This window comes from Gavia stellata, chromosome 5, assembly GCF_030936135.1.
Source record: "Gavia stellata isolate bGavSte3 chromosome 5, bGavSte3.hap2, whole genome shotgun sequence".
Lineage (NCBI taxonomy): Eukaryota > Metazoa > Chordata > Aves > Gaviiformes > Gaviidae > Gavia > Gavia stellata.
In genome coordinates, this window is record NC_082598.1 from 57,787,569 (window position 1) to 57,814,969 (window position 27,401).

Here is a 27,401-nt window from a genome sequence, read left to right on the forward strand (position 1 = left end):
CAGCAGTGCAAGCTTTTGCCTGTACAGCTGAGGAGGTAAGTTGGGAACGGCACAGGTGGGTTAAAAGCATGGCATACCACAGGTACGCACTTAGAGAACCTCTTTCACAGAAGACCTCTACATGTGAACTGGACGGAGGCTGGAAAGAGCAACCCTACGCTTGCTGTCTCTTCCGTTTCTCGAGTGTGTATGTTTTACCTGTGAAATAGTCTTAACTTGACTCTTGAAGAGGCCCCTCTAACTAGGGAGGGCAGCTGCTGGTTTCATTTCTCTTGCAAATACGTAATGCACGGAACACACTTAGTTTGCTAGTAAAATTGTATGTTCTTGATGTGGGCAATGTGTGCGTACCTCTTAGAGCAGTACCGTATACCTAACTGAACAGGAGGGGACTTCAAAATGCCTGATTTCAGCTCAGGAAGGTAAAGGATTACTGTAAGGATCGTAATGGTGGTATAGAGGTGTGTTGCTGTAGGGTTTGGGTTTTCTGTTGCTGTACGCTCCGTTGAAGCCACTCTTAAACTTCCTGAAGTGCAGCTGAACTAAACTTCTTGACTTTGTGGCAGAGTACATTTCTATTAACATTGCATGGTTTCTGGCTTAAATTTAGCTCAAAATCCTTGTGAAAAGTCGTTAATGCATCATCTTCTGGCAAGATAATGAAGCTCCTAGAATAAATGTAGACTAGCTGTTGTTCAGTTCAATCCATTTCTAATATTTTTATTTGATTTTTTAAAAGACCTTAGGAAATCAAATATCTATCCTCAAACCACTTAACAGCTGTTAATTGATACAGTTAATTACATAGGTGAATTGTTCCAGAGAGGTATTAGCATAAACCGAGCAGGTGCACAATATTTTCTGGGACAGTGGGCCTAAGAGGAGTTTTGGCAAGCTTCGCTTCAAGTTGCATTTATTAAATGGTTTGCCTAAAAAACCCAAACTGCTTTTTACATTATATTTAAGGTAGTTGCTTATGTGTATTATTATTTGACAGGGCAGGTTTTTGGAGACTGTATAGCCTTAGATAATTTTTCCTCTATGAAATCAATAACTTACTCTTTATTTTAACCTAACTTAAATGATCTAGGGCTTAATGTACTAGAAAGGTCAATGTGCTTGCTTCCATATTTATTTATTTTTCCTTTTGGATAGGATTTACGTTGCTTTTCTGAAAAAAAAAAAAATTTACAATCCATGTCTGATTTTAGAGAAGCATATACTTGGCATCTCTGTCCTTCAGAAAAATACTCTTCAAGTGTAACCTGTGTAGTATGTGCAGTCACAGTCACAAGGGGTATTTGGACAAATCAAAGTGACGGTGGTGGGGGAAACCTTACGTGAAATTGTAAGGTGATGACATAGTATGTAGGTAAAGGCCCATAATGAGACTGATTTCTGTACTGTCCTTGAAGTCAACTTACACGATGGAGAAATGAGAACTTGAGGAGAACAAAGAGGAATTCTTTTTTCTACTCTTAGGCTGGTAATCTGTGTCTAGAATGACTTTATGTATGCCTGAATTTTAAATATTGAGCCATGGGTGGTGTGTTGATAAGCATTTATTTTTCTGGATCATAAAAGCACCTTGTGATTGTAATATTGTAAGACACATAAATGACAGGGCTTAACAATCCTGTTTCCATCAATTAGTTTTCTTCTGAATTCAAAACTTAATACTTCTGATGTCTACTTAGAACATTATATCTTGGATGCAGTATTCTGGAAAACTTCATATTTCCTTATCAATTAAAAACAACCAACACACACACCTCCCTGTCTCTGGGAGAGCTGAATAAGAGACTTCACCTCAAGTATTTTTCATTCTAAAAACCAGAGAATTCTTTATTTACAGTGTATTATATACCAAATAAAAATGTGAAGACTGGAAGGTAGTGTATTGATTTTTAAGGATTAACAAAAAAAAGTAATATTGAAACAAGTGATGGATTTTAAAAAAAAGAGTAGTTGTTCTTAAGGACCAGGGAATGTAAAAGAAGGTTTTCAAAAAAAAAGCTCATTACAGTTAAGTGTCCTAGTATAGAAATGGACTTTGAAGATGCAGATATTTGTAACAAAATTGCATACTTCTTCTGTTTGGATTTTTTTCTAATTTTGATAGGCTGTTGGCCTACAGTGTTCTTAAATACTGTTTGTGGGGAGTGGACAATACAGATGCTGTGACATTTTATTTAGTATGGATATGGTATTGCAGTAGTCCAAACAGATGCTGGAAAGATTAATGTAACACTAGGTCCACTGTCTTCAGAGATGTGTGTCTGCTGGGAGAATTGTTTGTACCACAGACACCACTGTCCCCGAAGATGCTGCGGACACTAAGAATGTCAGGGACCCAGGCACCACTGTCACAGCAGATGCTGAAGACCTTCAGAGCTGCTGATGGGGAAGTTTTATGTAACACAGATAGCTCTTGTCTTGTCCATTCTGCACCTGTTTGAAAGATATTTCTTAACTACACTGAAACCGACTGTTTTAGTGAGGCTCCAGAACTTCAACAACAAGTATCTTCTATATGAGAAACAGCGATAACATAAGCAAGTGTCGTCTTCCCCAGAATAGCTCTTGTGTGGAGGTGTGTAATACAGAGGATAAAGTACTTCTTACCAATATAGTTGGTTTTGGAAGTCTGCTTTTTAGCTGTTGATAGGAATTTTAGGACTAAACTGTATACTAAAACAGCTTCAGGAAAACCTGTTACTTACCCTCTAGCTAACATATATGTAGTGCCTGTAATACAAGGGGACTACTGTGCCTTGAGGTCATGCTTATGGTTGCTGAGTAAAACTTCCTGCCTTACTGTGTGTTAACTCCCTTTCAAAATATGCAGTGTCAAGTGTGGGTCCTCTTGTTGTTTGCAGTCTGATGGCATTAAAAAAGACTGAAGTCTAGTCTGTTGTATGGATGAAGAAATTAAAATAGTTTGTCAGAGTATCTGAAACTGTTGAGTTAATCATTGCAAATAGAATGGTTCTTAATAGAACAGTGTTCAGGTCTAAATCCTCAAAGAAAATAATTCTTCAACATGATTACTCAGGGAAAACTTCATTGCATTCACTCTGACAAGACAGTTTCATCTGGAAAATTAAATGGTTAAATATTGGATATGTGCTTTTTCACTCTAAAATACTTTTTCTCAGATGTGTAACCCTAGAAAAGGAGAACATCCTCTTCACTGGAAGGTACCTGAACAAAAAAGCAGGTGTCATGCTTTCACTTACCTTCCCCAGTTTATGTGGGCTAACTTGCAACTGCTGTGTTTAAGTTTCGAGGACATCCCACTTATTCTTTACAAATTTCACAAAGAAAAACTCAGTCGCTGCTATTGGTGGAACTGTGAGGCTTCCAAGGGGTGAGCTTTGCTGCCTTACAAAGCAATGTCTTAACTGTTCCTGGCTTCTAGAGTTAATTTCTTGCCGCTCCCTTCCGTGGTCTTCTGTTTCCTTTTCTGTATATATTCAGATTTCCTTAGGCTGAATCTTACTAGAATCCCATGTGATGCAGTAAGCTTCACACTAAGGTTAGCAGTATTTTTATGTGTCTGTGGTTACTGATGCAAAGTGGACTGGGGTTGTACACCTGCTCTTCCTTGAGGAAAAGATGCTGAGCCTCTTGGGTGCAGCACTGAATGTTTTGGAAAGTTGCATCAGCTTGCCTTGGGTGGTTTAAGCTGAACTGATGCAGGGCATTAATGGACACTTTTGCTTAAGAATGGCTAAACTTATTTTAAATTAATTCAGGATTATTTTTGATTTTACAGTAATCTGGAATCTTAAATGGAGTGTGTACAGTTGAAGTCAGTTTCTTAGACAAGACGTAAGCATACGATGGCTGAAACTGAATAGAGAAGTTTGGAGTACAAATAATGATTAAATGTGTGTTTAAAATTACATAATGTTACTTTGATGGTGAAAGAGATGGACATCATGAAAGAAATCAAACACAGCGAGCAAGACAAAACCAGGAAGCTAAAAGCATTTAAGCTGTTCGTTCTAATCCCCAATCTGAGAATTTCTAAACTACCTGCAGCAGTTCATAATCACTGGTTTTCAGAAACTCCCCAGGCAGTTGGTAATGTTCTTAGTGAGATGTTTCAGAGGTAGGTTGACCTGTTACTTGTCTTAAAGCAGTATGTCCCCTGTGGGTTCACCCTGGCTGGATGCCAGGTGCCCACTAAAGCTGCCTGTCTTGAGAGGAAGGGCTGTGGCATCCTGTTTGGCCCTGAAGCAAGGAGTATTAAAGGCATTGCTCCTTCTAAGGTGCCAAAGTGAATTTGGAAGTTAATATGAAGAAAGCTTACTGAAGACTTGAGTGTTAGGGGTTTAAAGTTCTGTCCGCTGCAGTGATTGTATCCTGAATTTGCAGACGCTATTTAAAATTTCTCATCTTAACAGTATTTACCACCATTAAATTGAATACTACACATGCAATACAGTTGAATAGCAAGCGCTCTCTCCACTGAGGATAGCTGTTTTTTGTGTGGTAACTATGGTCATTAGCTTCTTTTATGCAGTTCTTTAAAAAAAAAAAAAAAATGGGCTAAGCTATTTTCATACGTGCAAGCAGGCGTAAGTATTATGATAAGTAGTCATTTCTTCTGTGTAGAACAACTAGTCTGTGTAAAGTAGGGTGGAATAATGTGTATGTCTATGGTAAAAGTCAGTAACTTTAAAAGTTAGAAAGATGGATGAAATACATCTCTGCTGACCAACCATGGGACAAGGCACAATGCCTGTCAAATATCAAAGCTAAAGTAGTTGGGCTAAAGAAATTTTCTAAATAATAATAAATAAAATCTAAATTATTACACTTCTTGCTCTATAAGTATTTTTCATTGATATGTAGTGTTTCTTTTTTAAAAGTATAATTCCACAGATTGCAGGCAGTTTATGCTTTCTTGTGTACACTGCCTTCTAGTCATTGGACAATCTGAAGAAGATAAGTAGCTGCCTGGCTTAGTTTTACTTTGTAGGATGAATGTTCCCATAAACAGTTTGTTTTTTCTTTTTTCTTAATACGGACTTAGAGGAAGTTTAAAATAAACTCTTAAACATCATAGGGTTTGGACTAAACTCTTTAGCTCTCTTACATTTGAGGAGGTCAGTACTGAATGACCGAAGTTAAAATGGGACACTATTCCCCCTCAAAGGCCTGGAGTGCAGAGAAGAGCTGCGGAAAAGCAGGAGCTCTCTGTTCTATTGTGCTGCGTCAAGGGCAAACACTCAAACTATGTTTTTTACCTTACCCGCAACTTTTTTGAGTGTGCCTGTATGTGTGCTTTCTTCGTATTTCCCCCCCCCCCCCATCCTGTTGTAGTGAAGTCAGACAAAAGCTTTTAGTACTGCAAGCCTTTCTAGAACATGTGTTTAAGGCAACACAGTTTAGTCAAAATTTGACTGTGATGCATATAACGTGCAGAAAAGGTTGTTGGCTATCAAAGTCTGTATTGCAATTAAAGGACAGCTACAAGAGGAGTATTGTACTTAGGCCTCACATAATTTGCTCAAAGAACTACTATCTTGATTAATCTTCATAACACTTACTACTATGAAAATGCTTACTCCGGTTTTAATAGTTTGTTTTACTCAGCAGGTGTTGGACTGATATTACATAGCTTATGATTTGGTCATACATTGCTGAGAATGGAACAGGGAAAAAATCTACTTAAACATGCATTTATAGTGATATTCTATAGTGTTTTCAATTAGAGTCGGGTTACAAGCCTTCTTACATCAAAAGGCTTGTAAACTGCAGGACACAGTATTTTTGTTGTTGTATATTTGTAATAGTGTGATTCAATGGAGTAAAAGACAGTCTTAGTGGACAGAAAATGTATTGTTATTTAGGATGACTTTTTTGTCTTGTCACTATTATGACAGTTTTAAAACAGTCTGTTTCCACACCTCTCATTTCCTCTTTTCCTGACTCCTGTAGGTTTAGGACAGTTTGCAGATAGAGTTAAAAGAGCAAAGGCAGCCTCCCCTTCCTTTTTTTTGCCAGTGCTGTGTCGCTGCATAATTCCAGGTATGTGAATTGGAAGTGTGTCTACATTTAGGAAACCTCTCCACTTTCTTAGTTTAGAATTTCTTGGGCATTGTTTGAACTGTGAAGTGGCTGCTGCTTGTTTCTCTACTAAGTCTCACTGTCTTTGACACAAACTCATTATGAGCAAAATATCAGACTTAGTCTGAGGGAACAGATTGAAATGCTTTACCCAAAGCAAGTCTGTTTGGGGAGTTGAAGGCATGTAGGCCAGATGTACTTGTGAATTGATCTATGCCTTAGCTCAACAGGACCTTCTTCCTGAGGAGATCAAGGCATCAAAACTGGGTAATCGGTTTTGGGCTAACGTTTGATGTACAGCCTGATGTAACTTAAGTCTAGCCTTGTCTGAGAGGACCTTTTTGTCTGTGTTTACCTCTTAGCCAGGCAGCACCTACAGAGTGAGAGTATGGTTGCTGATAATCAAGCTATATTTCAAATAGATCTTCACGCTGGTACATGTCAAACAACATATAGCCTCTTACCTAACAGTTCAGAACGGAGTTACTAGTTTAGGGAAGGTATGTAGCTGGGTGAGCACTCTCTTGTCTTGTGTTATTCTGCCTCCTGTATGTGTGATAAAAATGGTTTGTAAAGTCATACTGAATAGTAACTTGTTCCCTAGTTTTTTGTTTGGTTTTGGTGATTTCTTTTTTCTTTTTCAAGTGCCTGCTGTGAAGTCACGCTTTAGCTCAAATGTTGAGGGTTAGTGGAAATGTGAGCTCTTGCTGGAAAGTGTCTCAATATGTGTTTATGAATATTCAGTGTTTTGGTGTTTGAACATGCTTAAGAATTGCTACTGTAAATTCTGACCCTGGACACTTCAGGTGACTGCCCTGACTGATTCCTTGCAGAATAAGAGATCACAGCTTGTGCTGTCACAGGGCTTGTGCTGTTGCCCCATAGAAGCAGAGTTGAATAGGTCTCAATTCTGTCCAAATCTGTTTCATAAATCTTACTGTCACACATGAGGAAACTTTGGGAAGCCGAGAGCTTCCCAAAATATCCTTTATAGACTAGGATAGTAAACGACTTTGTTGGAATTGAACTATTTCAGAGTTGAAGATGATACAACTTTTTTGAGTGTATGCTTTTAATATAGCTATCCTAGGAATATAGGAAGAAGCATTTTTGGCTTTGGAAGATTCTTTACTCAAAAGATGCAACACTCCTTTTCTGCTTATGGCCCACACATCTGAGTATTCGATACTTAAAGCAGCTCACAATGTGCATTATCTTAAATAAAAGGAAATCAGATTTGCTCAGAGGCTGGACGTGATTTTTTTTTTTCAGGCTGACTTGTTTCCCAGTCTTTGCTGGAATGCTAACACTACTATGTAGAAAACCTGTTTCTTGTGTGTTCTTTGTTTTGAGTGAGATACTGAATGATAGTAACTCACCTGGGAAGTTTTAAGAAGGGACAATATATCTGCTGTAGGGTGTAGATCCTGCTTTCTAAGGACTTAAACTATGAAATTCTAACTCTTAATCTTATGCCAGAGCAGCATTTTGCATTCCTTGTGGTGTAAAGACTTTTTTAGACAGTTTCTTTACACTTCTTTATATATGCATACTATTAAAAGAGCTTCTGGTTATTAAAAAAAAAAACAACAAAGACTCTGACTTCTTAAAAGTCAAAGTATTAGGAAGGGGAAAAAATAGACTGGCTCTGGGACTTCAAATAAATCCCTTCTGTTCTTAAAAAAAAAAACCACAAAAAACAAACACCAACCCAAAACAAAAACCACGCGATACATGGGTAACTTGTGGTCCACAATCTTTGTTTATACAGATATAAAATAGAGATAACTGTACTAAATGCAGTTAAATAAAACTAACGTTGACTTGTAATGGGAGTTAAAATTGTGTGGCCTAGACTGTTTGCATGAAGTAACTCCAGTTAAGACTGCTGCACTGAGGGGAGTGGAGGAGCTTAACATGGGGTGGAATTTGCTAGTATCCCAGCTTGACTTCTGCTTCTAGCTATATCAAGGATGCCCTTCTGGGTGGCAGCTTGTATGGCAAGTCCTGAACTAGCCCCATGTTTGTATCTTGTCTTGATAAAGCAGTTTTAAGAGGTTGCACGAGCTGGGATTAGTGTAGAATGTTTCAGGCCATCTTCTTGGGCCGCCCCAGCTGTCATTAACTTCTTAGTACCACTTGGATGTTAGGTTTGTAGCCTAACGTACAGGGGCCTTTTGTTTTCTTCCTAATTGGTTTGCATTAGTTGAGAGGGCTTTTGTCTCTCTCCTTTGCAGTCCCATAACTGCTACTGTGGAGGTGTTTCTTATTGTACAGTGTCTGTCATTCAAGGCAGTTGGTATTCACATATTTAATATTGTCCTTGTCATGTTGTGAGGTGAAGTGTTATCTTCTGTGCTTCACTTACGCTGCTATGAAATTGTGAAGTTACTTTTCAAAGTAGTGACTACCAAGTGAAACTGGCATGGTTGACCTTCTAGATTAAGTCCCTGTGAGACTCCCCTTCATGACCTTTGCTGTCTCTCTAGAATAGATGTGAGTTCTTAGGGTAGTATTGGCACCACGGATAATTGGATGCACTGTCCTGCTCCTGGCAAGGAGGGGAGAGTAGTTAAAAGGGCAGAGGCGTGTGCTCTGGCTCTAGCTGTGAAACAGCCATGCAGCAGCAGTTCCTGGAACAGCCGATTTTAGCAGAGGCCAGATTCTGCAAGCCCTTGTGCTGGCCTGTGTTTAGCTAGGTAGGGACCTTAACAAGTGGCCTGGATTGCTGTAGTGCTGTGTTGATGAAAGCTCTTGAAATCCAAGCTGCTATAGCGTCTAGCTTTCAAGTTCTGCTCTAGACAACAATTCTCTCAAATTGTGTCAATTTGCCCTAAAGTCAGAATGTCACTTCCGAAGCCGCTACGTGAACTGTCCTTGCTGATACATGCAAATCTCTTCTGGCATAATTGGTATTTTCGGGGAAGAGTCATGCAGGAGCACAGCAGAAATAGCAATATGTAATCAGATGTCCTTCTTCATGAGAAGACACCAGTTGGTAGACCAAAATAATTGTTTTTACTGTGCCCTAATTTTGCAGACTTCTGCGTTTTTTTCTTTTACAACTGATTACACTATTTCCAGTTGAACACTTAGTTCTTTCCTTAGACTTTTGTAACAGATCACATGGAATTAGTTGATTCACCGCTTATTTACGATACACCATGGTTACTTAGCACACATTGACAACATCACTGGTCTTGGTGAATCTAGAGATGAGACAGTTAAGAGGATAAATTTCTTGTTGTTTGCAGTTCTGGCTGCTGCAGTGTGGTTTGGGGGGACAGTTTATAGAATCTGTTTGTCACCTTGTGGTTACAGTCTTTCCACATTTCACTAGTCTACGTGACACCTATATGTCCTCCCTTTCCTCTCGCAAATCAATGTATATATAGATGTCTGGCTGGACATGGGATAAGAATGCTTTTTGAATAATTTTTATAAAATGCTTTCTATTTTGAAAGACATTTTGGAGCTCTAGGACCTCACATGAAAATGTGACCAAGAACTATGAAATTATATTTGGAAAGAAATTCTTCCAAATGTCCCTTCTGAAACATCTTCTTTGAGCACACATTCTTTTCTGCGCTCCCCCCTGCCGATATTTCTCATGAACAGTAAGACAAATGCCAGAAGTGGACTTGGGTTCCAGTTTGTGTTTTTTACTGTGGAAGTAGTATCTTGACTCAAAATTTAAAGTGATAGTAGTGTTACAGTAGCGTTACTGTTCAAGTCTTTAAACGAAGAAATAAACAATATTCAGCTGCAGCACACTGTGTGATTGATACCAATGCCATTTAGCAGACGGTTTGATTGGCCAGCTTGTATTTCCACCTCACATTCATGCTTGGTTAGTTTGAACGATCATTTACTTATAACAGGTTCAGTGATGACTAGAAGCTTCCCTTGGGCATAGCAGGTAGCTGATGGAGTGGAAGTTGCTACCTGAGGTACGTGGTACAGTGTATTATAAAAGCATTCTATGTAGATTCAGAGTAACCTCAGTACTTTCACACTGGATTTTACCAGTTGGTAGGATAAGATCAGTATAACTCCAGTGATTAATTTCATTTCTACCTTTTCAGTTGTGCTGTGTGTGCATGGACAAGATGTAGATGTTAGAAAGCAGCTGTCTAATGCTACAATGAGAGAATCTAATAATGGCTTTTCTAGGAGCCATGCTGAAGATGGTACTTGGCTGTTTTCCTGTAGGATTTGTTTTAATCTTGCAGTTTTAGTAAATGGGAATTTGGGATGAGCATCACCAACTTTGTTCTTTAAATCCTTTTTAAAACCTTCGAAAAAGCAATAAACTTGTCAAACTATTAGGTGAGAAGGGAAAGGAAAATAAATGAAAGGATTGTGAATGGTAAAAGCCTCTATGCTGAGCCTCATGAGAGGCTTGGCGTAAAAAGATCTTGTTATTGCCTTGATGTTCAATGCAGGGTTGTTAAATGCTAGAGCATAGAAAATATATTTCTTACCCAAGGCAGGGAATAATGAAGAGAGGTTTGCATTATTTTGGAGATGGTTAGCTAGGTAGTGAGGTAAATAGTAGCTCTGTGCGGGGCAGTAAAAACACACTAATAGTATTCTCGGCCTTTTCTTCTGATCTGCAGGGTGAGGCTCAAATGGAGATGGCAGAAAGTCTGGGACAGGTATTACAGAAAGAATGTGGGTGATAATTTGTAATTACTTTCTACTTTCTACTGCTGTCCCATGGTTACCATCCTCTTGAAACTTGATTTAACAATGATTCCCTGTGTTGTGGGGACATAGTGTGCCAGGCAGAAGAAGAGATAATTCTAAGGAAATGTGTGTGTTCTGTTCATCAATCTGTGGCAGAAACAAAAATGAAGAAGGAAGTGTTGAAGTGCGCAGTACTTCAGTGTTTAGTATTTAAAGCTAAACAGTGGCTTCTTTGCTGACTAATTAAATAATATAAAAAGGAAATGTTTTTTCTTGTCAGCATAATGTGGAAAGTATTTTCTTCCATTAGCTCAAGATTTTCTATTAATAGAACACTTGAACAAGTCTAAGGAAGACCATGGGGACTGCATTGGAAGCTTAGGTTGTGATGACTTTTTTTGAACAGCTTTAACTGTGTGGTGCTTAAACTTGATGGGTAGAATTCCGGTGAAAAACCCAGTTACACACAGGAAACTTGATATAAGTTTGGTTACTGCAAACTGGAAGCTTGAGTAATATATTACGAGAGGATTCTGTGCTGTGTTGTGTCTGTATCATCCCTCTTAACTAATACTCTCTCAAAGCTTTCCAGGCACCTACATCAGAGTTGAGCAAGCTGAAAACCGTCTAGGAGTTTTGGGGAGGGAGAGAGGAGAAGGTATTCTGTGACTCTCTCCTGATTTGTTTGACAGCGTGTAGTGTGCTAGACTTGTAGTGTTGGCACAGAGAGCAAAACATTGTTCAGGATACACATACCAGGATACCCTATTTAAGGGAGGGGGGAAGGAGGTGTTAGTGTTTCTGAAAAACGATGTTTTCATTGCTTGAGCCTCTGAACACAGCAAGTGTTGCTCCTATGTAGAGATCTGTAACTTGTAATGTGCCAGTTGAACTGAGGGATATGTGAAACTAGCTTATAGTATGATATTAATCAGTTTTAAATACGCCCTGTCCTAAGAATTCATGTGGTGTCTTTCTGCTATTGCTAGATGAGGATTACAGTTAATGGTTGTCTCTTTAATGTCACATGCCTTGCAAGGACTAATGTCTATATTAGACTTTTGTTAAATGTGAGTTATGAGGTATGAACCCCTGTGTATACTTCAGTGCTAAAATACTTTTTGTCTGGGTTGTACAGCTTGTGCCTGTATTCCTTACTTATTACCTGCTAATGTTGTAAAATACTCTGCAGATTGAAGCAGTTACTGTCCTCTCACTTTAAACTTTTAGCAAGAGGGTTCTTATTGCTGCAGGAAATATTAGAAAATGTTCTTATAAATGCGACCTCTTATGTTGGAGTTGGTACTGCTGCTCTTTGGGAGTAGCACAGGGGGAAAATTTGACAGGCATTATCTTCTTAATAATTACCCAAATATTTTTAGGGTGTATCATGGATAAATTTACTCTAAGTATGTGACTTCCTCTTCTAGCTGCCTGATGGCTGATAAACTCTAGCACAGTCACTTTAAAGCACACATGAGTCACTGTGATTCCTCACCACCCTGTACTGAAAGCGGTGACTAATCGCTGGATCTGACTTTCCATTATGAAGCGCAACCTTCACCGTCGCTAACTAGGTGGAGGATTTCACAAAACAGTCTAAAACATTCCTGCCTTCGGTGCTGGGCCCCCCACCCCACAGCCGGTAATCTGCAACTTGTGTAAGCTAGGAATTTATGTGTGGGGCATCAGATGTGCTGCTAGGCTCTTAAAAAAATCTTTTAAACCTTGCTGTCTCTTTGAGAAGAATCTTGCTTTGGATAGTGGTTATTCAACAGTGTCAGCAAAGCTATAGCAGAATGAAAGCAATTAGCAGCGAGAAGTCTGAGACGCTCAGAGAGCAAACTACATAAAAGCCTGATGGTCGAGAGGTTTCTTTTGGCACTCTCTTGGAATTATTTTGTCTGATAAGACTAGGTAGTACAGTGGCTTCCACTCTTTGTAGAGTGTTTATAATAGTCATTTTTAATGAGTGGGAAAAAGGATGTAAGCCCAACATTTCTTTGCAATGTTAAAAAATATGCGGTGATAGAGTAGCTTTTTTGCCTTTATTCAAAAGCAACTGATTCAGAACTTAAATATCAGTTCAGGTTAGCAGACTTTTCTGTCCAGATCTGAAATATTGAAACAGGCTCATGTTGGAGAGGATGGATTAAGTAGAAAGAAGACAGTCTCATATTTCTGGCGTGAAGAAGTTGTCAGGGAGTCTTTAGCCTCTTGGAAAAAGGTCAATATTTCTTTCTGCTCTGTTGAAAAGGGATTTACAATGTGCATTGGCAGTGAAGGCAGCCAGTGCTATCCTGAGCTGTGTTTAATAGGAGCATAGCCACTATTTATAGGGAAGTGATTATTCCTCTTTGCTCAGTACTTCTTAGCTGTATCTAGAATACTGTGTCTGGTTTGGGGTCCTTGATCAAGGAAAAATGTCAACTGGAAGCGAGCCCAGCGGAGGGACCGTCAGGGTGGTCGGGAGGCTGAGGGAGCTGGGTTGCTTCAGCCTGAAGAAAAGAAGGCTCAGGGGGACCTAACAGCAGCCCCTTCATACCTGCAAAGAGGTCATCAGGAACATGGGGCCAGGCTTTTCACAGTGGTGGGAGGATGAGACACAAGGGGCGTAATTTGTAGTAAGAAGTAGATACAAAAAAGTAGGTTAAAAACACCCCAACCTTTCACTGAGAGAACAACCATGTGGTGGAACAGGCTGCCTGGAGAGGTGGTGCATCTTCGGAGGTGTTAAAGGTACTGCTGGATGAAACACTGAACAACCTAATCTGATGTCATAGCTGATGCTGGCCAGAGGCCTTGGAGATCTCCTGAGGTTTCTCCTAACCTGAATTATTCTGTTAGCTCTTCCGATTCTACAGGTGGGACTCTGACCATTCCTAAAACCTTTGTTTTGGGAAGGACTGTTAACCTGTAAATAAAACTGTCTTTCTTATGGCATATGCAGGTGGATTATTGCTGGAATGAGTTACTTCAGCACTAAAAGATAACACATAATTGCTATTTAACAGATATCATGACCGTGGTTCTTAAAAGGTAAGGGTAAATAACCAGGAGGAAAAATATAAGCCTGTCATGGTGTCAGGATACGAAGCACCTTTAAAGGGCACCAGGCTCTTAGTCACCAAATATGATCCTCTGGAGTCTGGGGACCAAACAGTTGAAGAGTTTGAAGATGCCTTCACATGATTAAGGCAAACCTACTCAGCAGTGTTCAGAATGATAGAAGAGCTCAAAGATATTTCTTTTTTTTTTTTCCTTGCTTAGGTAGTCACAGGGGTCCTGGTGAGTGCTCTTAAGGAGAAATTTACATACATTTTATTTATAATCTACATATTTACACATATGTGGGTATGAATAACTTCTATGCTTTTTGAACATACTGTTTCAGAAACCTGGCACTGCTGTGGAATACAGTGAATGCTAAATGCCAGGAAAATGGAAACTCATATCCTTCTTACTATTAAGAGGTGTGAAGAAACAGAATGCCACAGGACTGGTAAAACTTGGGTTGTACAAATAGATAACCAGTAACCTTGAAGCTTTTCCCCCTCTATCTGGGAAAGTGTAGGGATTTAGTCCTTAAAAGACAGCTTCTGTTGGTACGTTAATAACCCTAGATGAGAGAATTGCAAAATCCCCCTCTCAAGGGGTAGAGGGAGTATCTGCTCTATTTCTACTACTGAGAAGAATTGTATGCAGGGTACGTAGTTAATGCTTTTTAACGAAGTTGAAAGTTATTGCAAGTGACAATATGATGATAATCTCAGTTCTGAGAGCATTTGAATGAATGCTACTTGTGTAATACAGCTTTGTCTTTTATTTCTTTAGCATCACATGAGCAAAAATGTGTTGGCAGCCTTATTAGAGAATGTAGGTAAACTTGTAACTTTTAGATAAACTGCAATTTACTTTGTGCATGTATTTATATATTGTAAGCATAAACATTGTAGAGCTGAAAGATGAACAAACTCTGAAAAATCTTTTTACTGTAGGGAAATAGAAATTATAAGCAAACCTATTAATCTCATACCTAAATATACTTGGCTCAGATCTGGTTTAGCAGTTGTGTTTTGGGTTTTTTCTTTTCCCCAGTGGTCTACATGCTGTGAGGCACACATATATAGCATGGAAGAAGGGGTACTATATAAACAAACAGAGACCTGGAGTGCTTTTAAAAATAAAAAGAGAAAGCTCTAAAAGCCAGTTTTTATTCATTGCTGTCAAAGTAGCAGAGGCTACCCAGCTTCTTTTCTAGTTCTGGTCTCATAGGTAGTCCTAAAAAATTTGACTGAAGAAAATACAAACTAGGTAACAGTTGTTTCCTGCTAACCGTGATACAGATAACATGAGGGAAGGTTGTATTATCATATTGTTATCTCCAATTGTGTAATTTTTTTTCTGCAGTACTTTATTTATGGACCCTTTTTCTGCAGCTACCAAATACAGGAATATATTACAGCTGTATCAAATGTTTGACCCAACCTTAACAAAAGTAAACAAGGTTTAAAAATATTACTGCCTAGAGACCTTTTCCATCTTGTATATGAGTGTTTTGCTTTCCTTAATGTCAAAGTAGATTGGTCTTACTGTTTTGGATGCTCTTGTTGCAATAGTATTGTTCATATTTGGAACAGCAGGTTAAGAACTACTTATTTGGAAGGCCTGTGCAAATTGTGACTCTTCAGTCCTTGATAAATTAATAAAGTTAAAATATTTTGAGAAATGTTAACAGGAGTTCCAAATACTGGATGAGAAACACCAATTGTGAGCTAACTATGTGAAAATGACCTTTATGTGAAATTTGGATGACTAACAAGCTAAATAAAACTGCTTGTTATTCTTAAGTTCTGGCATAAAGAGCCAAATGTAGACGTGCTTTCTTACATTTGTCTCAAAGCTGTACCCCCAGTCAACTATTTTCTTTTGAATGACAGTCAAATGGGGATGCAGAAAACTAAAGGAGCTATTTGCATGGGAGCAAGTAGGAGCTCAGGATAAACAGTTAGGACCCCTGCTCTTTTTGCATCTTCTTCACTCTTAAGATTTTCCTTGAAATATGTTGTTCCTTGTGGCAATTAAGACTTTTGCTGTAATATGGCTGGTTAAACAGCTCTGCTCCTTCATGAGGGTACATATCTATTTTTGGAAGGTTCTGAAAAGAAAACTTGTTCCTAAAACTTGGGTGTAACTCTTACAGGAATTTTATTTATCATTTTGTTATTTGGCCAATTTTGTGTGAGTCTTTGAGTGGATGTTCCATAGCTTAGAGCAACTGGGTTTGATTTTTCACACCCTAGATGTTGGCAAGATGGCCAGGTCTGAGCATTGCTGCCTGGTTACTGAAGAAGTCTAAGGCCTGCTGCTAGGCAGTTTGTGGGCATCTCCTGTTTTTGATGTGGGGGCATTCCAGGTGCGACAAAAGAAGCAATGGGCTATTTTGCCTAAATTAACATAAGGACAACATGGAAGTTAAAAGGAACTCACGGGGACTGGGATGGATATGTGAACTGGGGACAGAAAGGTGGCAGAAAAACCTGTGTACTGATGAGGGGAGTTCCTTTTACAGCTTGTAGCAGAGGATGATTGGGCTGTTGGTGCTCTGTACCTATCACTTCTCTGGCCAGCCAGATCAGCAGCAAGGGACTGAAAGCTTCAAGCAGAGTGTTTTTGTCTTTTTCATCAATAGAGTTTCCGCTTTCTTTTAGAATACGTGAGAAACAGGTTGCAAAGGTACTATAAAGGAAAGCCTTTATGTTCTTACAGATCACTGATCAGATGATACACAGCACCTTGAACTATCAATGTAAACAAAGGTTTGACCACAGTATGCACTCTGCTTGAAATAATCTTGATGAACCATCAGAAATGGTAGATCAATATGCCTTACAAACCATTTAAAAGTGCCGGGAAGGAACACAACTTTTTCCTGCAAAGCTGTAGGAATAATTGCTTTGCTTGATAAGTTAACATAAAAACCTGAGTGCCACTCTACTTTTAGGTTGTTAGGTTATTGTTAATCTGTAGTTCAGATGCTCTTTGATCTTTAAGGCTTACTTGGATATCATAAAATATCTGGAAAAAATCTTCCTTTTACTTATGTTACTAGTGGTGTTAAGTATTTGTGGGGAAGAGAAGGAAATAACTAAGGTTGCTACTTACTGTGGTGCTCTCTTCAGTAAATGGATAGTTCTAAAAATGTTTCAACTGCACAGGATATAAAATGTACCAAGTTCTGATTGCTGATCTCTACATCAGTGACTGCTGTGTATAACATGTTGAGAAGAAGGGTCTTGACTTAGTAGGTGAGTGCTAGGTAGACTTGTGTTCCAAAGCTTTATTAGCTTCAATTAGACAGGTTCAGATTTTTTCTATACTGTCACTTAAGTGTTCTGTCGTATGCTTATCTTTAGTAGACAGAGGGAATAGAAGAACATGTGTGTTAAGAAAGGGACTTGGAAAGCTGAAATGTTGTTCTACTACAGTTTTAACTAAGGCTGTTACTTTTGCAGCTGCTCTAAAAGATTATTCTTTGTTGTAGGAAGCATCAGAGAGGTCATTGCCTGGCTGCTGGGTTAAACATCCCCTTCTCTTAGTGAAGCAGAGTTTACACTCTGATTAGTAAGAAAGAGAAAGCATATGAAATCACCATTTGTTTTCTTGGGTGTTGGTTTTTTGGGGGGTGGAGAGCTCTTGTTCAGGTGGTGTGTGTGTGTTTCAGTTTTCATACACTTGTTGATTAGGGATTTAAAAAAGGTCAACCACTGACAGTGGATTTCAGAAATGCTGCTGAGAGGTTAATTTAGAAATGCTTCTTGACTATTTCAGTATTTGTATGAATCTCACATTTATGATCTGAAGCTTTACCTCTTCTCTCTTTCAGCAATAAGAGCAGCAGCCAGGAATTCAGTGGGATTTATATGCTGACTATGTTAAATGTCTTCTCTATTTGGGGGGGGCGAGGGTGGAGGGACCAAAACACAAACACCTGACTTTTCCAGGCTGTTTTGGCTTTAGGTTGTCCTTGCTATCAAGAGGTTAGTTACTGGACAGGTTTTTCCTAAACAGGTTGTTTTCTCTTTAGCCAAGTTCTGTGATACACGGTTAGGGAGACTGGCAGCTCTAGTTTCCATCATGATGACTTAATTGTACATATAGTACAGCAAACTGTGTCAGCCTGTGTTGGCATGCAGAGACTTGAGGTGGTGGTACTGTTGAACTTCTCTTAGAGGAACAATCTAAAAAAAGAGATAACTATAATTTGCTGCTAGATAGTGAACAGTTTGTATATGATCATGATACTTTTGCCATAGGAGCTGATCAGAGTAATAAAAACACGTACATCATAACTATGGTAAGTAAGTGGTTTCAGAACTTTAAGGGGGGGGCAGGAATTGCCTTTGTTTCGACTAGCGCAGTGTCAGTTCTGTAGAGATGAACTGCACTCTTTTCTCTTAGTAGAAAATGTTGTTAGAAAATTTATGCATTTCCCTATTTTTTTTAATCTAATGAGATTTTACTGAATTGACAAATGCAGCCTGAAATAAATCCTGTGCGATAATGAATCTTGCTATTTGTTTATGTTTAAAAAAATCTATTTAGCTGTATTTTTAAGTAACTAGAGGCCAAACACAGATCCATTTGTAGTCTGTTCTACATATAGGTTACCATAACTAGAATCTAATCCAGAGGTATATTTTTCAGTTCTCTGAAATTTCAGATGTGTTTAGTGGGTACTACAGTAGCTATGTACAGTAGCTATGACAATTTTTTTTTACTGTTTTGGTTGAAATACTCATTTAGATCCAAGAAAATTTAATGGAGCTATCCACTGAGTAGGCTTTCTAGATGAATCTAAATTACTTTATGCCTTACAGAATCAAATCCTGTAGTGCCCTTCTGTTTTCTGTCCTATCACCTGGACTAACAAGATTACCTGATCTATATGGACAAACCATGTTAGTATCTGTAGCAAGCCTAGGGTCAAAAAGGAGATATTTTTGTATGGAATGCCCCTAAGCAGTAAGATTCAATATTGCTGCAAACATGGATTAGTCTTAATTCTGACAACTGATAAAGCAAGTGCTGTCATGATCATTAAAGTCTTTGGTTCTTGTCCTTTTTTAAAAAAAAAAGCCTAAATTGCTACCAATTCCTAAATTGGTCAGAGATTTATCAAGTTACTCAGTAGGACCTGGCTTGAATTATTTCACAGTAATGACCTGTTTCTAGTTTGCTTTTTGACTGTATATGTAAATAGACTTGGATGGAACTTAGAATAAGCATTTTTAAGATACTTGTTTGCTGTCATGTTACTAGTTTTAAAGGTTCTTAGTATCTGGTTTGATTTTTTTACAGATGATACAGCTCTAGAGGAAAGAAAGATTTGTCTTCATGACTTGCTTTACAGTATCTGAAGAGTGAAAGCACAATGGACACTTTTTAGAGTTTTACAGAAATCAAAAATCATCTAGGAACAAGAACATTGGACTTTGAGGAATAACAGACTTTAGAGAGCCCAGAAATTGGTCACTGATAAACCCGATTTGGCCATACAGCTTGGGAATGAATACCATTGAGACAGCAAAGCTTGAAGAGCATATGGAGGGTCAAAACAATGACACTTCTAATGGTTACTCACGACCTACTCTCTCAGTCAGTGAAGAGAACAAAAATGGCACTAGCAAACCAAAGGGCTTGTCTAATGGCTTGCGGAAAACAACAAAGAAATATCCTGATTACATCCAGATTGCTATGCCTGCTGAGTCTAGGAACAAATTTCCTCTGGAATGGTGGAAAACAGGCATTGCCTTTGTCTACGCTCTTTTCAACTTGATTCTAACAACTGTCATGATCACTGTGGTCCATGAGAGAGTACCTCCAAAGGAGCTAAGCCCTCCCTTGCCTGACAAATTTTTTGATTACATTGATCGTGTGAAATGGGCTTTTTCTGTATCAGAAATCAATGGAATGATACTAGTTGGGTTATGGATATTCCAGTGGCTGTTTCTTAGATACAAGTAAGTAGCTATGTTTTTTCTGTTTTATGTTTTCAGAACGTTGGTTTCCCTTCTTCACTTTGGGTAGAAGAAATCTTATGGTAGCATCTGTAGCAATATTGTAGGATAGGGCTGGCAGGGAAATGGCAAAGGGATGACTTCTTTAGAAAATGTTCCAGTGTCCATGCCGGATACGGAAACACAGGCTTCTCCTGATTATTGAATAATGTTTTTTAAATCTGTATTTCTGACACCTACGTAGTACAAGTCAAATTTATTCTGGGGTTGGGCTTTTCTAAGTGTGTTTACTGACATGGAGATGTTTTAAACAGAAGAAATAATGATGTAAAAACTGATCCAAATTTGAGGAGGGAACCCACTGTGCTTTACAGCTAGACTAGAAGCTTTTTCCTTTGTCTTCATTTGCTTAAACTAGACATATTTAAGTCAAGTACGTGGTTATAATACGGGACTAAAAAGAGACGGTCACTGAGTTGAGAAAAACTGTGCCTGACTGCACACTTAAGTTAGACTGAGGCCACATTAAATTGGTTAATAACTACCACAAAGCTCCCACCAAGGCTACCTACCGTTATGAGCTAGCAAGACTAAAACCTGAAGAAAGACTTTTTTAATATTTGATTTAGAGAAGTGTGTGGTGAAGAGCAGGGGGTGGAGCTGCCCTTTCATTTCTAGGGATTTAGCTATATAATAAAGCTAGAGCTCCATAGCTGTTATATGTATATCCTGCATGTGAACTTTGTACTCAATCTTTTTCTCCCCCTTCCCTTGCTTTCAGATCAATAGTGGGACGCAGGTTCTTTTTTATAATAGGAACTTTGTATCTGTACCGCTGTGTTACTATGTACGTTACCACCTTACCTGTGCCTGGAATGCATTTTCAGTGTGCGCCAAAGGTAAGAGCCTTTGCTCCCTAATTCTTGCTTTAGTCTATGCCTAAGTCCTTATGGCTTTTCAGAGCAAATAGAAGATAATGTTCCAGGTGTTATTAAATAACACAAATTACTTTCAGCTGATGTCTGCAGGACCATAGATAGCGATAAACCAAAAGTTGTGTGATACAGAAAGAGCCTCAAGCCGTTGCTGCAGTGAAGATGCTTTAAAGGAGAGTACCTATGTTGAAATAGTGTTGCTACCAAATAAACTTGCTTCTGAGGCTCAAGCTAATCGCTCTAATACTGCAGCAATATTTTTTCTTACATGGTGGGATACCGAAGGTCAATATTGTAATTCACAGGCTCATAAACAAGCTTTGTGGTGCAGTATCGTTTAAAAAACCCACAGTGTTACCATATGCTTTCTCCTGTTTCTCCCACTATTTTGTCAAGAGCTGTCGCAATACCTGGTCAGCTGTCTGTCCTGGCTTCCAACCTGCAAAATGTGTATATAAATGTGACTAAAACAAGTTCAGCTAATTAAATGAGCTGATACATATAGAAACATGTACATGCTAATATTTCTAAAAGACTATTGAAAAAATTTTGTGACAGTGTAGTTAGGTGGTGACGCAAAAGAATTCTGTTACTGCCATTTTAGGTTACTAATAAAAAGTTGTAGACATATAATTGCCTTGGAACAAATTGTATCATGTTGGCTGCACTGAAAGAACAGTGCACTTGAGAGTAAGAAACAGTTTGGTTTTGCATTGAGAAGATAAGCATTTTGAAACCTAAAAATATTGCCAATTTGCTTGGGGGATAAATTTGTCACTTGTGTAGGATCTCATCGGTCTTGAGGTACAGCATCATGTCTGTTCAGTCTTACTCTTTCACATTGGGACAGCTTAGCAACATAGTGGATGAACTACTTTTCTTATGAATCAGTATCTATTTGAAAAAGTTTTATTTACCTACCACTATTGTAAAGACTGAACTGTTCTGTTCTAGTAGCTTGGGGAGTGACTTTGTGTGTAGTAGACTGTGTATTGAGGAATGGAAGGGGTGAGCAAAGGGAAACTTAAATGTCTTTGAAAGTGCATTTTGCTAGCATTAAAACAGGATGAATTACTTGAACTCTGGAAAAACCTGATAACTCTTCTGGTTGTTTTTTTCTTTGTCCACACAAACTACGTGAATATTTTTCTGATTATGAAAAACTCAGTTATCCCTTCATCTTGTTTGGTTCTTTTACCAGAGTTAATCTTTAAACAGCTAGGTGAAACCGAGTGTTTGCCTAGTATCTATGAGAAATCAAAAGCTGATCCTAATGCATGTTTTAAAAAAAAAATAAATCCTCTAAACCTGAATAAGTCCTGACTGAGTTTGGAACCAAATCTAAAATTAAGCGAGTTTGAAGTTTTTGTCCTGTAGAAACACTGCTCAGCTCTGAACAGAATGGCAGAAGCGGTACGCAAGGCTGTACAGTATTGGAACTGGTTTTGAATGGGTTTTATCCGTTCCGTCAATGGCTATCATGAGATACCTGACCTTACAAATTCTTAATGTTTACCTTTCCAGTATATTCTGCATCTCATTCTCATACAATGCGTATTTTAAAATAGCCTGGGAAAACATAGACAGAATTCTGGTGTTATCAAGCTGATCTTCGGCACCTGTCAACATTGATACGCGTGCTTATTTGTTTAAGAATATGTGAAAGAAAGCCAAAGAAAATGAAGATAACTTGTGTATTCTTCTCCCTATCTCCCTGAATCCACCTATGTTTGGGTAAGAAGCTTACTCAAGTCACTTATGGTGTATCTTAATCTTCTTTTTGTACTTATTTCTGGTGTTCTAGTTGAACGGAGATTCTCAGGCAAAGGTTCAGAGGATCCTACGACTAATTTCTGGTGGTGGTCTATCCATAACTGGATCACACATCCTATGCGGAGACTTCCTGTTTAGTGGTCACACTGTGGTATTAACGCTGATCTACTTGTTCATCAAAGAGTGTAAGTGATGGTATTTCAGTGCACTTTTCTTGTTCAAATCTGCTGTACCGGGAAAACACATGATAAAAGTGCATGTAAAAAACCTATTGCCCTCCAAAAGTTACTGGTCAGCTATACATAGACTGTACATGTATGGGTTTGAAATACAAAACATTACTTTGATTGCTGAGCGAAAATGGAACGCGGGTATAGTAAAAGTGGTGTGGGCTTTAAGGGCTTAATATGACTAGACGTGTCACTTCTGTCTTTGTCAGTTGATTGAAGCATGCTAGCTTTTCATTATTCACTGACAGGTTATTCAAATTTTGGGTAAAACATACTGTAGTTAATTACGTAGATTAGCTCTGTGCAGCTTGGTGGAGATACGTTAGATGTTAAAGAATTTGTGGCTTAAGCACAGCGCCATTACATGCTTGTACTACATCCAGAAGCAATATTATTTCTTTTAAGTGTGCTGTACATCAGGTACTCCAAACAATGCAAAGTTGATTCATGCTCCGTGGACGTCTTCTGCTAGAGTTTCCTACTTAAGCCTTTTGAAGTTGGTAAGAATTTGGCAAGTGCACAGAAGATACAGTTGGGGTTATGGTTTCCCCCTTTGCTTTACATTGCAAGGGGGCATGGGGGGGGGGGGGGCGGGGAAATCTATCTGTGCTGTACACAGAGCATCGATTGAAGCTTTAGAGAACTGAGCACAGACTTCTGAATCTGATACATAGTAAGCAATGCTTCTACCCTGGGAGCTTGGCCACTCACATATGTGTAGTGGGGAGTTCCCTTTCCAGGTCACATGTTTGGAATGGGAATCTTCTCTCCTACGGTCGCATCGCAAACTATGCAAATGCTAGCTTGGCTCATGGGAATGTGTAATTCTCACTGAAACAAAAGTAAGACTAGCCAGCATCAGCTGAATGCCTGCCTTTTATTAAAATGTTGAGGGAAGTGTTGCAGTGCTACGTTCTGCCTTAAACAAAAAACACAATATAAAAACGCCTGTTTAATATGACAGACTTGAAATCTGTGGATGCAAGAGCTGCTTCTTCAAACAGTGATTTAAGATGCTGATTATAGTCTGCTGATTCTTAGGCCTAGATCCTTGGTGTAAAGTGAACGTTACTGGGGGAATGGCATGTGTAACTCATCAAAGTTACCAGAACAGTATTGGGAAAATAACCTAATAACAGTTTTGTTGTTTGCCTTGTTTTGTGTATGTTATTGCAGCTTAATGCTGGTCACATACTCTTTAATATCTTAGTACCAGGAAATATGCAGATAACCCATTATTTCTGGGGCTAGTATAACTCATGTACTTTTATCCTGAGGGGTTGGAGAAATTGTATTGTACAGATTCTTATAAGAAGCCCTTTGGCTGCCTAATTTTTACACATATGTTTCAGTGGAGTTGTGCTCTATAAATGAGAAATGCATAGCTTTCCTTTTTCTGCCTCCCATATAATTAGCAAAATGTTGTCTGAGCAAGGGCTTAAGCCCTATAATTGCTCTGAATTAGAGGTTGCTTATGGTATTCTTTTCTGCGCTTCTGATGACACATCTTCAGTACAAGAGGCATTCTGAGGTTTTTATTATTTCTGGCTTAGTGGATTTTTTGCTCTGCTCTTCTCTTCTTCTCATCCTTTGCTGCTACTTCACTTATGCCCTCACACTCCAGCTTTTTTGCCTGGAATAGTTATTTACATTTTTAGCCTCGGTATGTCTGTCTTGCTTGGGGCTGTTTTCATCAACTTCTTGAGATGACTTGGCTCCTTATTTTTTTGAAATCAGTAGATACTTATAATCAGTGGATATAAATCAGATTTGTCTGTAATGTTTTGGGGAGAGTTAAGAGAATTTCCTGTTTTGACACTTGCACCAAAATTTTTAAGTCCTCCTCCAGTAACTATTTTGCACAGGCCTCTCAAACTACTACTGGGTAGGCTTGTTGAGATCAGTAACTTTTCTGCCGGTATTGTGTGAAAGTAAAGGCTGACCATTGCCCCAGCAGGCAAAGGGTGCCAGAACCTCCCACTGCGAGTGAAATGAAGCCCATTAGCCTGTCAGAAGTTATGAATGGTCATTGTGACACCCAAGGCATTTCTCAATGGGGAAAGAAGGGGAGAGGAACTTTTCCACTGAAGTGGCTTAAATGCATTTTGAAGAATAGTTTCACTCCCATTTGTTAATCTTTAATGAAAGGGTATCAATTCACATACTGTACTTCCCCGTAAAGTGTATTCTGGTTCACAGAACAGAGGTTTCATGCAGAGTAGTTAAAACCTAGGTATTAAAATAAGAGTGTCTTTTCCTGTTTAATGTGTGATCTCTGCTCAGGTTAAATCAATGCTAGGCACCTTACTTGAGTGTAAGCTTACTTGAGCATAGACTGTAAAAGGAGCAGAGATTCAATACACCCAAGTAAAATAATCAAAGTGTATGTCTTGCCTCGATTCTGTCCCTTCCCCTGCACCTCACACCCTAAAGTGATTTAACTGGAAAACTTACTTAATTTGACTAGAAAATATGTGATGCTGCTGTTTATCTCTAACTGCAACCTCATCTTCCATTAATTTTACAAAGTATGAACACCTCAGTAAGTTTGCATAATTCTTCAGTCTTGTTTTCTGTGTCAAAACAGGGTTCTTGTACCAGTGTGGTATAAAGGAGTTAGTTTTAAACTTTAGTAGCCTTACTTAATTAAAAAAAGATTACTTAATCTTTTCCCCTTCCCTTTGTGGATTGCTATAATAATGAATATGGCTTTTTTGTGTGTGTGTTTTTTCCCCATCACCTCCCTGTTTCACAGATTCACCACGTCATTTCTGGTGGTATCACTTAATCTGCTGGCTAATGAGTGCTGCTGGCATAATTTGTATCCTTGTTGCTCATGAACACTATACCATAGATGTCATCATTGCGTACTACATCACCACACGGCTTTTCTGGTGGTACCACTCGATGGCTAATGAAAAGGTGAGTGGCAAATACCTTTCAGAATCAATGTATAGCCTGCATTTGTTAATACTGCTCAAAGGTGAAAATTAGTTCTTAACTTGGAAATAAAAATAGAGGTTCCACATTGAAGTTTAAACAAATTGGGCAAGGAGTTTCACTTTCCTGTGGTTTAAGTATTTAATGGATTAAGATGTTTTTTGATCTGTGCCTGTTAAGTTATTTAGAAATTTCTTTTTTACAAAAGTTATTTTTTGAAATTCCTGATATTTTGGCTTAAAAACATTTGTTTGAACTTCAAGGTTTTATTGCTGTAGGGGATGTATAGAATAGCCCTTGTTTGTTTGAAGCTTATGAATAAACAGTAGTTGAGTGATAAAATTTCTGACCAACCTAAATTACCGAGACCATACTAAAATTCTAGTGGCAGTTCTTCTGTAAATGTCACTAAAAGTACATTGTTCAGAAGGTGTCTGCTGCAGTTGTTGTTTCAATAACACTCTCAAGCCATTTTAATCTAGTTTTCAACTATTAGTCATCAATGGAGACATGACATGCCTGAAAGGACTTGCGTTCGAAAAAGACTTGAGTTTTTTTGTCTCCCTAAATTTTGTACAGCAACAAAGCATCCCTTTGTGTTAAAGTAGTTCAGTTTATAGTATACATTTGGACTGATATATACACTATCTCAACACTCTGATTTTTCTAGGCTAAATGCACCTAGTCTTTGTGGAAATGCATGCAAATATATTGCATTTTTGTAGTTGTCTTGACTCAGCACAATTGATTATAATGCTTTAAACTGATTGTCTGTTTCCTTTTCCTCTTTACCTGCTTGTGCCTATACAGACTTTAAAGGTCTCTTCGCAGACAAATTTTCTCTCTCGAGCATGGTGGTATCCAATATTTTATTTCTTTGAGAAGAATGTGCAAGGCTCTGTTCCTTGCAGCTTTTCCTGGCCGATATCTTGGCCTCCCAGCTGCTTCAAATCTTCATGCAAAAAGTATTCACGGGTTCAGAAGACAGGAGAGGACAATGAAAAATCTACCTGAAGAAAAGAAGGAAAGCATCTGCTCTGTTTTTTTCTACCAAAACATTAATGCTGTAACCAAAGCTCTTAAGAGGACTACACTGTAACTGAAGGAGTGGACCAAGCTTCTGTGCAATTGATTGGAAAGACAATTCTAGACACACATATATTGCCATTTCATATATTTTCCTATCAGCAGGCTGTACAGACCTATTCTACTCTTCAGTGCTAATAAAATGCACCACTGATGGGTTTTTATTAAAGAAAAAATGGAGCAGGACTTTGCTTTACTAATGAGATAGAGGTGCCAAAGACCACATTAACACTTTCATTACTATCACTCATCCACAGAAGCACCCAAAAATCTCATCTTCAGAGTTCTGGAGTGCGTAAGGGCAAAAACATGCTAAAATGTAAAGGCACGATATCGGCGTATTGAGGTATATAAAAAAAAAAACAAAACAAAACACAGTTGTGGGAAGTGGTTTGTTGCATTATTCTTGCTAATGAAGGTAAGGCCTTTGCGTGACTGGTACAGCTGGAAGCAAGTCTTGACTTTTTTTACACTCTGTGGGTATGAATATCTTATGACCCTAAAATACTACTTACCACCATTATCTCCCATATATTCTACTATATACCAATTTTTACATTTTTATTAGTAATTTTATATTTAAACTGTTGTGCTACCTGATGACTTTGCAAATTAGGAATAGCTGCTAACATCAGAGCTCAAGGAGC

General features: G+C 38.5%; 1 protein-coding gene across 1 annotated transcript; it reads left to right on the plus strand.

The window, feature by feature from the left end:
* SGMS2 (sphingomyelin synthase 2) lies at positions 1-26,880 on the plus strand. The gene is made up of 6 exons (XM_009821711.2): positions 1-35; positions 19,132-19,793; positions 20,572-20,689; positions 22,530-22,683; positions 25,484-25,650; positions 26,479-26,880. The coding sequence occupies exons 2-6, from the start codon at positions 19,339-19,341 to the stop codon at positions 26,680-26,682; spliced, it is 1,098 nt and encodes a 365-aa protein (XP_009820013.1). The 5' UTR covers positions 1-35; positions 19,132-19,338; the 3' UTR covers positions 26,683-26,880.
* The last annotated feature ends 521 nt before the right edge of the window (positions 26,881-27,401 follow it).

Coding starts and splice junctions, on each gene's coding strand:
- SGMS2 (XM_009821711.2), top strand. CDS start 19,339: ATGAATACCATTGAGACAGCAAAGCTTGAAGAGCATATGGAGGGTCAA. Junction 22,684..25,483: donor CTACTTGTTCATCAAAGAGT/GTAAGTGATGGT, acceptor CCTGTTTCACAG/ATTCACCACGTCATTTCTGG. Junction 25,651..26,478: donor ACTCGATGGCTAATGAAAAG/GTGAGTGGCAAA, acceptor GTGCCTATACAG/ACTTTAAAGGTCTCTTCGCA.